This window comes from Stegodyphus dumicola, chromosome 1 (assembly GCF_044657685.1).
Source record: "Stegodyphus dumicola isolate Sdum_Otavi_A_Nest chromosome 1, ASM4465768v1".
In the NCBI taxonomy this organism is placed as follows: domain Eukaryota; kingdom Metazoa; phylum Arthropoda; class Arachnida; order Araneae; family Eresidae; genus Stegodyphus; species Stegodyphus dumicola.
In genome coordinates this window covers 285,386,484-285,403,546 of record NC_140768.1, presented here as the reverse complement: position 1 = coordinate 285,403,546, position 17,063 = coordinate 285,386,484, and the positions used below count along the sequence as shown (strand labels likewise).

General features: G+C 34.1%; 1 protein-coding gene across 1 annotated transcript in view; it reads right to left on the bottom strand.

Moving 5' to 3' along the window:
- LOC118196936 (uncharacterized) overlaps positions 1-17,063 on the bottom strand; it is an 86,924-nt gene that overhangs the window by 33,920 nt on the left and 35,941 nt on the right. Inside the window, exon 2 of the mRNA XM_085808164.1 lies at positions 3,131-3,301. Within this exon, the coding sequence (XP_085664290.1) occupies positions 3,131-3,301 (171 nt within the window). The remainder of the gene's footprint in view (positions 1-3,130; positions 3,302-17,063) is intronic.

Below are 17,063 nucleotides of genomic sequence, written 5' to 3'. Positions count from 1 at the left end.
CAAACCTCTGATAGAGGTCTGATATAGATATAAATAGCTAACCTCTGATCTTTACAGGAAAATTTTATAACATGGTTTAGCAGTATTATGTGGAAGGCAAATGTAACAAATCCTAAACTGGGATATTGAACACAACAAATGAAAAACACAATTATCATTGCATTATTACTGCCGAATAAAATGACTAAAATATAATGCCCTTAGGATGCACTAAATTATACATTACAATTCAAAATAATATATACAATTCGAAATACTTTAGATAATATGTATATGCTTATTTTCAATCAGTCAACTAAAAAGAGGAAGGATTGTTCCAATAGAGGAAAAGAGGAGAAAGAAGAAAATCATCGAAATTGTCTTTGCAGTCAATTCAGAATTATTCAAAACTGTCTGTATTTTTACACATGAAGTTTTTCGGCTTTAAACTGAGCATACATTATTGAATTTCATTAAAATTTGTAGCATAAAATAACATAGGTTAGGTTAAGTTATTTTAATTACGGCCAAGCCTCGAGGGCTATCTGGGAAGGGACGCCTTCGTTGAGGACTTTCTAAGGGAAACTGGCTCGTATACACGTTACACATGGGGGAAAACCCCGAAAACACCCATGCAGCCAGCCCGTTCGCGGGATTCGAACCTCGGACCGAACTACCAGTGTTCAGCGACTTAACCGCTCGGCCGCTGGTGGACCGCTAAAATAACATAAGTTAATGTTTCTTCACGACTAATAGAAAGAAAATCATACTTGTCTATTAATTGTATAAAGTGAAACAGGTAACTAGTTTTGAAGAATCATGTCTAATTAGATAGAAAAATCTTTTGTCAAATAAAGAGTTGCCAAAATTTAATTATTTACTTACAAAAAATACGAAACACTTGCATGCAAAGATTGTTATAATCGGATTTAATTATCTAAACTAGAATTAAATACAAGATTTTGTAAAACTTCATATTTAATTATTTACTTTATATTAATTGAATTTTAAGAATATCAGGCATGAACTCACAAAATTTTAAATAGCGTATTTTTTCGCATTGGTATCAGAAACAAAATTGGTATTAGTTACAAAAATATTATCAAGATTTTTCAAGGTCTTCGGATTTTAATAAATACGCTGTTCCTGTGACAAATGTATCGAGATATTTAAAGGCAAGCATTTTGCAATATACAAAATGTATTTACAATTTTGAATTTTTATTAATCCTACATTTAATCTAATCCTACTTTTAAGTCACACATTTGTTTAATTTACTTAACTTGGTAAATGATGCTATTTACTACAAAGTGACTAGCATGATGATAAAGAATGCCATCTGCTATAGATTGAACGATTAGCATGATGATAAACAGTATTATCTGCTATAAATTAAATTAATAGTATGATTAAGTCATCATATTTATATAATCACTATTAGACTTACAATAAGATTAAATATATTTACTTTCTATAAATGTATGTACTGGCTTTGTTTTATGATAATTGTAACATACTTAACACAGAAGCACTTTTTAAAGCACAGATAAGTATAAACTTATTCATTAAAAAAAAAAAAAAAAAAAAAAAAAAAAAAAAAAAAACGCAATTTACCTTCGAAAATTTTTTTGGCTTGAAATTGCTTCTATGAATCGCCTTTATCCATTTATTTAAGAATTCTTTCTCTTTCAGAAAAGAGAAAACCTGTACTTTAGGACCATTTGGATAGTTCCCTTTACAGTTAGGTACACAGCATGTGTAAACCATATTAAAAATTTGAAAAACAAATAATAAAGTGGAATAGTTATAATATGGAAATATCTGAAAAAAGAAAGAAAATGTCCACTGTTCTTATGGACGACTTCTGACCGAGTGACCGTCAAAACTCCGGAAATCCACCCACCACAGTCCTGGGTGGGGAGAGTTAAATGAAATGCATCCCTACTGAAACTGACGTCACACCTCCTCCTGGGAAACGCGCCGTGGCCTTGAGTTAGTTCTAGGAGGTGTTGGCATTACACCAGGAAAGTATGCTAAGAAGGCGGGAGAAATGCCTTATATACTCCCCCCTTCAAAGGCCGACTGGGAATTAGGGTACCCAATCGTCAAATCCTGGAGGTGGAGAATCATCACCCCCCACATTTTTTAGTTCGGGCGCCATTGTAGACACATTAGGTTATTTTGAAGCAGGAGACGAGAAAAATGAGCGAACCTCGGACCTCTCGAATACGCGTTGAATGTGCTGGGCTTTACACCAGGAAAGCATGCTAAGAAGGCGGGAGAAATGCCTTATATACTCCCCCCTTCAAAGGGCGACTGGAAATTAGGGTACCCAATCGTCAAATCCTGGAGGTGGAGAATCATCATCCCCCACATTTTTTAGTTCGGGCGCCACTGTAGACACATTAGGTTATTTTGAAGCAGAAGATGTGAAAAATGAGCAATGCCCTCGCCCGGATTCGAATCTCGGACCTCTCGAATATGGGCCCAGCGTGCCGACCATTACGCCACGAAGTCATGCTAAGAAGGCGGAAGAAACTCCTTATGTATTCCCCTTTTAAACGTCGACTGAGGACTAGGGGACCCAATCGCCAAATCCTGGTGGTGGAGAATCACCATCCAACACATTTTTTTATTTCGGACGCCACTGTTGTGTCATTAAGATTTTTGAAATAGGAAACATGAAAAATGAGAAATGCCGTCGTCGGGATTCGAACCACGGACCTCTCGAATACGCGCCGAGTGTGCTGATCGTTACACCATGAAGGCACGAAGAAATACCTTATAAACTTTCTTACACTTTATCACACTCTTTTTGATGTCATCAAGACTTCTCAAAGCTATATATATATATATATATATATGACTATTATAACAAAACAGTGAAATTTCCCTGACCGCATAAATTATTTAAATACTAAGCAAAACCTCAAATCCGTTTGGACTCTGCTGAAGTTTAGTGGTTCGCATATGCATTTCGAGGAATCAGCAGCAAAACAATTCTGCCGAACATTGATGCTCCTTGAAAAGGGACCCCTCGCCCCTCTCTCTCTACAAAAGGCATAGAGTTAGCTTACTAAAAATGATTAAATTGACGTTAACAGCAGCTGTAAACGCTTGGAAAACAAAACATGTATAAGTAAATGAATACCTTATTTGCCTGTTGTAGTCAGGAGAATGTTCCAAAGCAGGTGACGTCATCGTGTCGGATCCGAAGTCCAATGTGACGTCAGGTGAAGGCGGAGCACACGCTACCTGTGCTACGTGTTGACTCTCGATAAATGTGACGCGCACCTTTGCCGAGTGCACGCGAGATTCCTCCCTGTAAAATAAAATACAAGTAAAAATCAACATCTAGCAATTCACAGTGTATGATAAAACTTTCATTAACAGTACAGAAGTTTGTTTTGCTTTTACGTAAAATACACTCAAACGAAATATAAATTAAATAGTTCCAAAGACCAATCAATTGAAAAATTGATTCTAGAATACTTTCATAGAAATATTAGTTAATGAATGTACTCGATTTTGGAGATAATTCTTCAGAAATGATTACAACTCGTACATAAATTTCAAAATGATGATGCAATCTGCAATCGCCAACATCGATAAAAAGGAGAAATAAAATGTATGGAGAAGGATGTGATATAACAGCGTCAGATATCGTGATTATTCAGTTATTCTAGTCACTCTCAAAATATCTTCGAGAAACTACTTTTGCATGAAAATTCAATGTTTATGAAAGCATATGCAAGTGATAACATCCACAGGTCCTGGGACAGCCTCATAACTTTGCCTCATCTTGACAGCGCCTGCAACTTTTAATGCAAGCCGCCATACATGTGTCCTGTATAAAAGCGCCGCACCTTATGCCGAAATAGTAACAAGTAGACTTTTAATTTGCTACACTAATTAGTAACATACCTATATGAGGGCGGCTTGTTCTAATTAGAAAGTTATCTGCGTAAAGGGTACGGGCACCTTTATATCGGGAAGTCCTAATGGAAACTGTCTATTAGATAGTGGTGAACTTGCACAAAGTTGCCAGCATCTTTACAATGGGAAGTTGTTATTCCGGCACAGCTTCTTTTGAGCGCCTTCAAAAGCTCGCTTCCCCCCCAACAGGAAAAAAAAAAAAAAAAAAAGAGTGTAATAAGTAATTTACAACAGCTTCAGGGCTCGTAAAATTCAGAATCTGGACTTGGGACATCGTGGCTTCGAATGATAATTAAACCTCGGTCTCGTCTTTTGCGACACAGATTACTGGTTTGATATTTTTATTTTACCGCATCTTATCTACGCTATAAACATTCAGGCAACATTCAGTACACCTGTTATCACTTAAAGTGTGCAGTGTTTGTAATGCGCCAAATTAACAATAACAAAGACATCGTTTCATACTTAAAATGATTTCCAGAATTTTTTTCATTCTGGTCTAGTTTTTCAAAGATTAAATCTCCATCAGTTAGTTCTATTTAAACTTTTCATTTGAAGGCACTGTATTAACAGTCAATATACATATAATATATATCATATCTCCATTTATTTTAGTTTTTCGTTGAATCAATCTATCAACACAGCCACTTTCCTAACTTTCAAAACTGAATTTTGATAATTCTGGAAGTTGCCAAACAGCGTTGTATCGCCAAATATTTTTAATTGTTTAGCGACAGAATATTAACAGCTAATTTTTTTACTGTCACGTACTTCTCGATTAGTAGATTCACATATATTTTTCAAAAAATTCAAAGTACAAGGTCGAAAGACTTTGCTTATAAGACACAGGTGATCAAAATTTCGAGACCTATAAGCGATCACCTTGCATAAAATCCACTATTAATCATTTTATTTACCGTTTCTATTTTTATTCTTTCAATATAGATAGGTCTACATATCTCTCGAAAATACTACAGTTCTCAAGAAGTTTTCCTCAAAGGATTCCTTCGTTCTCTTAGGCAGACAGCCCTTAACTGGCGGTTGGCATTATTTAGTAAATTTAATTCGAAGATGTGAAATATTATAACTTATTAACCGTCAGACCAAAAAATAACTCCTATAGATCAAACATTATTACGCATGCATTTAGTTTTTCGGAATCTACACTGAGTAACCAACACATGTTAATCTCGAGGCCTGTCAAAAGCAAGCAAAGCGTGCCTTCAATCTAAACAAATCTAAAAACTCGGTTCTAATTTCGCAACAACTTCCAAAAACCACGAAAGAAATGCTGCCAAAAAAAAAAGTTTCTTTTTAACGAAAACCAACTATTCAAGGTCAGCACATCCAGCTACGAATGATTCAGTGAAATAAAAATACTACCAACAAACCAGCAAACAAATGCTTTATTTACACACAAAGCTTTTAGTTTAAGAACTCAAAGCAAGACGCAGTATTCAGAACTTAAAGAAACTTCCGGTACACAGTTCTAAATCTGCTGCGGCTATATTCGTCTTTAGAACTAATGCTTACCAGACACCTGCCCACTACATAGAAGAGCTAGAAGACATATTCATTTGTCGCGATTTCACGTATTACGAAGCAATTACGCAACGTCTATTTTTGAGAACGAGTTCTTTTTTTCTTTTGCATGAAGATTGAGGGAATTTTTCAAGATCGGCGACAAGTGCGCACTTAGCACGAATTTCACCTCGTTAGCAGTTTCTTGGAACGTCTGGTACACTTGGCTCGCACTCTGTTGCCATCGCTAAAACTTTAAGTGAAGTATGACAAGACACGCTTTATCGAGGCATATTCTATGATTCAAAAATCTACTGCCGAGAACACGAAGTATCGAAAATTTCAAACTTTCAGCCTTATGCGGAAATTAGTATTTTAAATGTTCCCTGTCCGTACCGTATTTGCAGTTACAATATGTCCGTAATTTTACGGTTTTTTTTTTAAAATAAGTAAAATATAAAACAAATCAAACACAGCCAGTTTTCCATATTTACCATTTATCCCTTAAATGCGTGAATTTTTATTTTTTATTTATATTTATTAAGTCAAAAATACATTAGAATTCATATCAAATAAAACAAGGAAATTACTAAAAAAATATAAACTAAGTTTTTATTCCAATTTTTGAAAAAATGTAATTAGCTTTTACATAAAAATATGATGGGAAAATGTTTATTAACAATTTTATGTAATAATACATACCTTATAAACTTGTTCGAACAATTTAAAACTTCGAATATATCAAAATAACAACAAACACAAAATCAAAAATTCGTCAACACAAATAATGTCTACACCCTACACATCAACTCACACAATAATGACCGTTACACCGTTAGTGGAGCTACCACACTGAAACTTTCAAAACTACATATAACGTAAACAGTATGTAGCCAATTAGTTACACTATGCAGTAAGCTAAAATTTGTGTTTTGATTTGATTTATACGACTACATATGAGTACAGTCTGTCTATCATAGGAAAAGCTCTCGCCAGTTAGTCTGCAGCTGTCTGTTTCCCTAGAAACGAGCCTTGACCCATTTTCCGTAGGGCTGTCTTGAAGACGAATGATAAACTCTTTTCCCCTCGGACATCAGTTGCCAAAAAGAAAATAACAATAAAGCAAGCCTTGTTTCGTCCCTATTTGAAATATACTAGCCGTGTTGCTATAGCGACCGCCACCCGACAGACACTGTGGCGGGAGCTCTTCTTCTCGTACACACACAGTAGCCAAATGGTAACTACATGCATTTAAAGGGCCGTTCCTACTGGGGTTTATCTGAGCGAACGGAGTCAGTTCCATGTGTCGGCTAGCTCCACTATGCCTGCAGTTCAGATTTTTCAACTTGCTGGCCTATGTGAGAAAAACTGGTTTTGGAGATAGGTCTGCTACGTCAGTTGTCTCCTTTAGCTCAGAAAAAACCAGTGGGAACGGCACTTAAGAGTTAAGGTTGCTTTATACACCAGATATGAAATTTGCACTTGTCAATCGGAATTGCTGTCCTTTCTACAGTTCATAGGATATGACTGATGATTTAATGGGACATAGAGTAGATATCGTAATCAGTTAACGTTAGAAAACTTAATAACGTTGAAAAGAATGGAAGATAATATTAGGTCCCTTATCCGCAAAATCTACATAAAACTGGAGTATGGTGAAAAGTTTCATAGAAGTATATCACCTTGATATAGCAGTTAACTATCAGACAGAAACTTCTACAGGTAAAACACGAATATGTATGTATCTAGTCCTTTACAATCTACACGTAGTCAGTTAGCTGGTATTTTTTACGGAACTTTCAATGTACACAATAATCTTTCTTTCGATTCCTCATCTACTACTTATTTTGTCAACACTCCTTTGTAAACTGCGCAAAAAAAAAGGGGGGGGAGCATTTCTACATCTCCCGTTATACTGAGCCGATTGACGAAATTCAACTTGTGTGTTTCATGTCTCGAAAGCGCGACTTAGGATTCATATTAGATTTATGTATAGCATTTCATTTAAATTTATTAACTTTAAATTTGCTTTTTACGAATAGAGTATTAAATGTTCTAATATTTTGACACAAAATGTGACTTTTTCTGAAATGACATGCCCCCTTTTTTTTTTCATATTTCGATTCTACCACTCAAATTATGCCTAAATATTAAATTTTGTAAAATTTTGCGAGAAATTCACGGAGAAATTCAAAAATTTATCTTGCCACATTTTTTTTTCAATTTGCGCCAAGAATAATTCACTTGGCGAACTTCTTACATATGGCAAGTTATTTTCCTTTCCCTTTTTAGATTGCGCGCGAGCGGAAAAAAGTCGAATCGTTCCTACTTTCAAATAATTTAAACAAAGTGCCACATTTGATGTTTGATCGCTTTCAACAAATATGCCAAACTTCAAAATGCGCCAATATATAAATTCGCGTGTATCTTCCGAAATTTTGAATAAAAAACTCTTATGGTAAAAATTTTATAGAATATAATTCAAAATTTCTTTTCGAAAAATTTATATAATTTATTTAAAAATAAATCATAAAAAATGTGCGAAATCTATTTGGAATGAACCTAATTTTCGAAATGCGAAAGAAAGAACCAAATAAATTTAATAAAAAAGAGAGATTAATTATACCCAATTCAATTAACATCGAGGAACTAAAATTATGAGAGCTAATTTTTTAAAAATTACTCAACGGATTTTTACAAAACTTCGCAGTTTGGCATAATTTGAATCCTAGAATCGAAATATGGGGGAAAACGTATGTTATTTCATAAAAAGGCCGATTTTGTGTCAAAATACCTATATTAGGACAATGCTATATATAAGTCTAATATATATCCGAAGTTGCACTTTCGGGAGTAGAAAGGGAGATACGGAACTGTCCTCCCCCTCCCGCAGTGTACAGTAAAATTGCAATTTTGTTTGTTTTACATCTTCAGTATTATGTTTACCTCTTATCTCATTTAATGATTCCCGTTAGTTTTGTGTTTATGAACCTTTGCCCAAAAATCAATTATATGTGGCTAAACGAATCAGTTCCATTTTACACCACTTCTTAAAGAGAGAAATATTAACCTCAGTTTATGATCATTATCAGGTGACAGCCTTCAAGAACTAATAACGCTCCTGAATGGAGTTTTCACTAAATAAAAACTGATAAAAATAAAACTGGCTTTGAAACTCCATCAATGAAAGGTGGGAGAAAAAATTAAACATAGCACGAAGGTCTTAACATCATTAAGAAATAAAGTTTTCGTAATTAAATCCCTTTAGTAATTAGGTTCTTTCGGGAATTCACTAACAGGTGAATTCATCCAGTTTCTGTAAATGTCCTATTTCCAAAGAAAGAGGAATCTTTCATCTTGTTTTCATTCCAAAAAAAATAAAAATCTTTTCATCTGAAAAGAATTTATGCGAGACGCATTACATGATTAAATACACAAAAAAGGGAAGTGCTACTATTCAAATAAAACGAGTTTCATTAATCACGCTTCGCCCATTTCCGAATTCTGCTGGATTTAAAAAATACTACGTGTGCACGTAACTACGTTTAAAAAAAAATATATTAAATTTCATGAAGAGAATATTCAGAAATTGAAAATTTCTGAGGCTATTAATGAGTGGTTGGCTGTTTGAATATGGAAAAGCATATATATCTGTCTAAGGGAAAAAAATACCTGCTTAAGGAAATAAAGGCTTTTGTGGATAAGTTTCTAAGAACAACTGGCTCGTATCCACGTTCGCGGGATTACTTTTGAAGAAGAGCTGTGAAATTTTGTATCTGAGACTGTATAATACGTAGTTGCACACCTCCCCTTTTTGGTTACAGTCGGTCGCCACCAATCGTATATAAATTATGCATATATTTCCCACTTCCTTACTTGGTTCGGTGAGCTCAGTTTTTTTATTCTTGTATGTCGGTGAATTGTGCATTTTTTGCTTTAAACGTAATTATGTTGTTGTTACGTTATGGTTAAAGTTTTTATGCCTTTAGTTAATCTGCATGCAATAGTTGTAGAATTACCAACAATTTAAAAGTTGTTTAAGCGGTACCAAGCTTAACGAAGCAGCTTTTTCTTTACATTTGACACAACCAGGTGACCTGGTAGTCCGTAAGAGATTGATCAAAACAGATTTATATAAAAAAATGCTTTTTTAAATGAAGACGATAAATTAAACTGGTTTAACAATATTACTGATTAAAACAGATTTATATAAAAAGGCTAATAGAAGGCGACAAAGTAAACTGATTTAATATAATATTACTAAAGAATACATCTATTCTATATGGTTAAAGTTTTTATGCCTTTAGTTAATCTGCATGCAATAGTTGTAGAATTACCAACAATTTAAAAGTTGTTTAAGCGGTACCAAGCTTAACGAAGCCGCTTTTTCTTTACATTTGACACAACCAGATGACCTGGTAGTCCGTAAGAGATTGATCAAAACAGATTTATATAAAAAATGCTTTTTTAAATGAAGACGATAAATTAAACTGGTTTAACAATATTACTGATTAAAACAGATTTATATAAAAAGGCTAATAGAAGGCGACAATATTACTAAAGAATACATCTATTCTAACTACTACATGTACCTCTGATTTATCGAATATGAATAAAAAAATTGTATATCGATTTTAAACGCAAAGTACAGATAATTCTAACTTAAGAAATCTAAGTAGTTTTAAAATAAACCTTAAATGAATGTAATGAAGTACATTGTTTTGTATTTAACTGCATTGCAAAAACTTGTATATAATTCCTCTGTTTACTTCAGTCAGATCTTGAAATTAATTTTTGATTCAATCTGCTTTATCAATTTGAGTGTTGCCGATACTTTTCACTTACATGCATTTATGGTAATAATATAAAATATTCTATGGGAAATGCTTCAAAATTCGAAACAGATTCACTTTATTCAGGCAACAGGCACGATTAGAATGCCAAGTGAACTGTGGCTCTAAATGTGAATTTAAATAAAAATAGAATTTAAACTGCCTCGTCTGCGAATTTTCTTATTACAAGAGTAAGAAAAAAATACTTTTAGCTATCCTAACATTCTTCTAATATGGAAAAGTATTCTTAAAAGACATTTAACATTTAAAAAAGAGGCATTGACTGCATTACCTCCTATTGCCATTTTTCCAATTTTCACGGTCTTTCCCTACAAAGTTAAGGTGCAGCAAGGTGAAAAAGACTTATTCTTTTTGTAGCAATTACTCAACATTTTTTATACATTTAACATCCTTGACACACTTGAAACAACATATTTTAACTTCTTTAACAGCCCAATACAAGAAAGCGTTGTCACGCGCAATTTATTACACTTATTAATTACCGTCTTTAAATCGGAGGAAGAAAAAAGTGAACGAGAGTCGAGATGAAAGTAGTTAACTGAAGATCGTTTTTAGCGCGCCCACGCGACCTTTTTACGCTCTGGAACATCTGTCAACTTTGCCCTGTCCCATTACAAAAACTAGCGATTAGACAGACGGTCATTTAAAAATATATTTATTGACTCTGGCATGATTTTCGAGACCCACGCGCAATTTATATTACAGCCGGTGCACCCACACTCGTGACCTTCAAAGACTAAAATTCTTTCTTGGGGAGAATGCTTTAGAAGCATTATAGTAGACGAAGACTTTTTTGGAGTTCGCTTAAATGTACTGATGAACTGGATATTGGAATGACATTCATTTGAAAACTGGCTGGAAATTGAAAATATTTAAAAAATAGTTATAATTTAAAAGTCTGACTGATTTACTAACGTTGTAAAAGTGACCCATTGATCTCATTAGATTTTAAAAAAAAGCTGGCAAGTTTTTATGTCGGAAACTGAATGCTTAACTACAAAGCTTCTTATTATCGTTTTATTTGTGTATATATATATATATATGGGAACTGTAACTAAGATTATGTAAGAGCGCCATCTAGCTTAGGGTGTAGTCAGATGAGACGAGACGTGAACGATACCCAGGACGAACGTGTCCAAAATGTTTTAACAATTATTCTTTTTACTTTTCTTTTCATTCTAATGTAAATAAATCAATCCTAGTTTAACGGACGTGTCCAAAATGGGTACTATTCAGTTTCGAGGGCCGTAAAAAATCGCCAAACTATTGTTGATGCCAATGCTGAGAAAAATAATTGCGGCAACCCTAATAACTGCCGCAAAAAAGTAGTAGCAAATAACTATTTAAGATTGATGTTTAATTTAGATGAAAGGTTAATTGCATATAATACTTTTTTATTATTATAATTTATATGAAAAAGGCTAAACATGACTGGATAGAAGCATAAGAGTAAATAACTATTTCAGATCATTATCATAATTTATATAAAAATTGCTAAACATAACTGAATGCATGCCTGCATCGCTATTTCGCTACCGACTTATCGCTAAAGCATAATTTCATCTCGTTGGTTCTTCAAACGTAATTTTCTATAATGAATGATGCCTTTTCTTTGAAAATATTCTCAGTAAAGTGCAGAATCGCTCACGTATTTGCTTGCAGCTTTTTACAAGGGTAAAAACAATTGAATTTTTGTCAATTTTCTTTTACTTTTTAAGTGAAAATAGGTCGATGTGTACATAGATAAAGTCAAGGGTGTGCGCAGTGCCATTTTTGTGCAATTCTGGGATTTTTTTTTAAGTGAAAATAGGTCGATGTGCACATGGATACCGAAGTATGTGCAATTCTTAAAAACGCGTCAAGCAATGGTGATTCTGCACTTTACCCTAAATTCTATTGCCGACTTTTCGTCATGGGCAATTCCCAAATTGTTAAATCCATAGCATATCAAAAAAGGATTTAAAAATTAAACTAGTATGTCAATGGCGGGTTAAGAAAAATTAAACTATATAAACTTACGCAATCTGAAATCAACGCGTACGCTAGATTTGGCGCGCTGTTAAATAAGTGCGTTTGCTAGATTTGGCGCTTTTGCGCATACATTTTTGCTGCAATTTTTTTACGGCCCTTAAAACCGAATAGTACCCCAAAATGTTTTAACAATTATTCCTTTTACTTTTCTTTTCATTCTAATGTAAATAAATAAATCCTAGTTTAACTTCATGAGTTGTAATTATGTTTATCATCAATCCTTTCCCATATATAAACGGCTCGAGGGCTATTCGATCTTACAATAGAGAACCATCAAATTAAAACTGCATGAGGAGACAGCCTGCTTCATCCTATTTACGATGATCTTACATACAATTATATGTAGACGTATATCACTTACGTACAATGATATGTATATGAGGTGCACAATAAAAGGGGAAGCAATCCTATCTCCCGTTCCATTGCGCCGATTGACGAAATTCAATTTACGTTTTTCATGTCACGAAAGAACGATTTAGGTTATATATTAGATTTTTATATGGCATTCCAACATAGGTATTTTGACACAAAATCGGACTTTTTCTGAAATGACATACTTTATATATATATATATATATATATAATTTATTTCCTAAACAGTATTGATTGATTATATTATCTCCTAAGTTTAATTAAAGTAGAATTATTTTAAAAGTGTGCATCCATACTGGTAAGTTATATTTTGAAAGATGTTTTGAAGTAATTTGAAAGCAAAATGTTAATAATATTTTAACGGGGACTAGAGTTAAATCATCACGAAGAATAATATTTCAATTGTAAAAGGAAAAATTAAAACATGTAATCATTGTCATTGATCGGAAATTAGTTGACTTTTCAAGGGGAACAAACCAACTCCCGTTCAATGAACAATAATTGATAAAAATACGTAAATACGAAAGTGTTTCGTCTTTACTCGAGTTATAAGTTAAAGCCAAACCGGCAATTCTAGACAAGCCAAATATTTCCGCGAATAGTAGGAATTATGAACTAATGTTGATACTCAAAGAACTTATTCTCATGAAGCATTTTAGTCAATTCAATTTGGAGTAAAAATCAATTACTGTAGAGAAATCCTGTAAAACTCGAGTAACCGTCCCCGACACTTTCATCGTTACGCATTTGAGTACTATATTATTTGTAGAAATTAAACATTGGAAATTGTCATTATGAAATCGAATTCAAAGTAAAGTTGAAATAAACATAGAAGATTATAAAAAAGATAAATAATGCAAACTTTGTAAAAACAAATCAAAGAAAATATAAAAATAATAATAATATAAATAAGATCAGTGAATGTACATGAAGATATAAAGGCCAGAAAGGTATTAAGTAAGTTACATTCTTTCTAGTGGGGGAGTTGGCAAAGTGTTCTCTTCGTGTCTGACTCAGAAGTGTAGGGTGTCCGAAAATTCTTAGCGGCAGTAGGGGCTTTGAATAATATCAGTCGGTAAGACTTGGGTAAAGTAATTTATGGTAGTGGGTGGAACTTGGATTTGGAAATTATATAATACAAAATTTCTTTTGGGAAATTTATAAAAATTACGAAAAAGTACAAATTTTAAAAACAAATCGGAAAATAGCTGCGAATTTTATTTGGATTGAACCGAAATTTCAAACTGCGAGAGAAGGATAATAAAATTAAAAAAAAAAAAAAAAAAGAGAGAGAGAGAGAGATATTTATAAATATATACCGAATTCAGTTAATAGTAAGGAGATTAAATTTTGAGAGGTTTGGGCTTTTAAAAACTACCCAAGCAATTTTTAAGAGACTTGGTACTTTTGCATAATTCGTGTCATACAATCGACTCTAAACACAGAAAAAAAATCGGTATGTCATTCAGAAAAAGCCCGATTTTTGTGTCAAAATACCTATATTTAAACAACGCTATACACTAAACTAATATATATCCTAAGTCGTGCTTTTGAGACATGAAAAGCTCAAGTTAAATTTCTTCAATCGGTCCAGTAGAACGAGAGAAATAGAATTGTACCCCCCCTTTTTTTTTTTGAAAGTGTACATTCCTCGCTTCCGGAAATGTAATAACGCAATAAAACATTAATCATAAATTAAATAAAATCACGCGAACGAACGAATTATAATTTATTAACCCTGCACGGGAAAAATTGTTTTCTGACATTAAATTAAGAGAGGCACGGCACAGTTGTGTATTTACGATGATCTTTCATGGGCCATTAAAAGCATTTTTGTTTAATAACTCGTGACAACAGCGTAGTTGCTACTTCCTCCAAATCACAGCACGAAAATAACTCGCGCGATCGATGAAACGCTGCACGTGCCATGAGCACGGGATAGAAGAAAACTTCCTAAAGTTAAGATTTTAAAGATATTTTGGCTGATGACTTAGAGGGAAGGCAGTATATCTAAACGCCGTTTTGCTTTTGCTCTACATATTCACTCAATGATTTAGCACCGCTACTTATTTCCACATTTCTTAATTAACAAAAAGGGGCACATCTACACTGAATCCTCTGCACTCGACTATCCCCTTCGACGGGACATCTCACAAGTAACTGCACGGATAATATACCTTATAAAATCTTTTTGAAAAATGCATGTTTCATTCAAGTTTTCCACGGAAACGGCAGGGAAATATATATAAATAAAAAATATATATTACAAAAATCTGAAAGCTTTCAGCTTTTACATTACGCCCAAATGGGCGTTTTTATAACGTTTTGTGTGTTACCTTTATTTATTAAATATCATGTTCTTCGCACTTAAACCTTAAAATTCAATTCAACAGCAACATCGCAAAATAATTTTATAATGAGCATATTATACACAGTCTCGCGCGCTAGAGATAAATTCAACCCCCCCCCCGATGTTGCCATTGCTCGTTTTAAAATCGCCAAGATTCTTAATCAAAAATTCGTTAAAAGTTTTGAAATAGATAATAAAACAAATTCCAAATTCAGGCTTCCAGATGTCCATGTTCGGTGGAGGATTGCGTTATTCAAAATTGGATGGCTATAGGTACCGCTGTTTTATCACAATGCGAGAAATGTACATTTATGCAGATTCTTCATTATTTAATTTCTTTAAATATAATACAGGGCGATAATATTTGGTGGCTACAATTTGAAAAGGGAAACTTTCGATGCAAAATGCCGAAGCGAAATGAATAGCTCTTCTGAGCTAAAAAATCACACTGTAATATGATTTATACAGGTGGGCAAAGCTTTAGAGGGTGACAGAAGGTAGCTATTTGACGAATATTCGCCACTGAAGCTTTGGTCGGAAAGCAAACGGCGAGGCGCTAGGTGACATAGTAAATGGTATAAAAAAGGTCGGTCCGCGCAGCCAACAGCAAACAAACATCATTAATTAACAACAAACAAACATCATTAATGCTTGCCTGCGCCTTTGCATTTTCCTCGAGAAGTGGAAACACGCAATTATAGTAGTCATAAAAAAGCCTGGAAAACCTGGACAAGATATAAACAGCTATCGACCCATTATACTTAAAACATAGTACGCAAGCAGACCTGGAGCTGCCCTCCATAGCATGTAAGTGCGTAAGGCACCAACTGTAAAAACAGCAATGTATATTTGAGGGAAAAAGAAAGGCACTGCCCGCGGTCTGGTAAAATACAAAGCATTGCAAGCAACGAACGTCTGGCAAGATCCCCTGTAAGTCTTGTGGGGTGTAATTTATCTGGATATCTAGTGTGGCTGGACAATACCCACATTGCCAATGGTTAAACAATGGGTGTCCACCACATTTCTCCATATCCATATCGACGCATTAGTCTATTACCTGCTACCGCAAAAATACTTGAAAAAATCATCCTGTATCGTCTCTCTTCATTCACTAATAGCAACAATATCATCAAACCGCATCAATTTGGATTCAGAGCCACTTTCCCCACTACACATCAAATTGTCAGACTAATAGAATATATTGGAGAATGCTTCAATAAAAAAAGAAACTGTGGCAGCCCTCTTTCTCGACAATGAGAAAGCTTTCGATAAGGTGTGGCATGATGCCCTCCTTATCAAGCTTATCGATCACAAAATTCCTCCTGAGATTATACTAATAATAGCTGACTTCCTCAACAATAGAACCTTTCAAACGAAAATTAATGATCATCTTTCTACCATCAGAAAAATCAGTGCTGGCACACCGCAAGGAGCAATTCTTCCACCTTCGCTTTTTAATTACTTTATCAACGATCTACCAATTATGGACTGGGCACTCACTGCATGTTATGCACACGACACAGCCGTTCTATGCAAATCTATGAATCCCCACATGGCCTTAATTAAATTGCAAGAATCCACCGACAAATTAATAAGCTGGTTTACAAAATGGAAAATAAAAATCAATACTGAAAAATCAACAGTCGTTCTTTTCAGCAAGAAAACTCTCAGAGAAAATTTCGAGGATATCAAAATCAATAACGACATCATTAGAAGAGAACCTCATGTTAAATAGCTAGGATTTTTCCTTGATAAGAAATTAACCTTTCGTCAACATACAGACTACGTGAAAGAAAAAGCTCAAAAAGCATTTATGGGCTTTATCCTCTAATAGGGAGAAAATCGCAACTCCAATAATCTACCAAAAGAATCATTTATTTGCAATCCATTCATTCAATAGTTCTATATGCAGTTCCGGCTTCGGCTGCTACCGCCAATACCCACAGATCCAAATTACGAAGCCAACAAAATATTCACTTACGAATAATGTCAGACTCTCAATGGTTCGTCAGAAACACCGT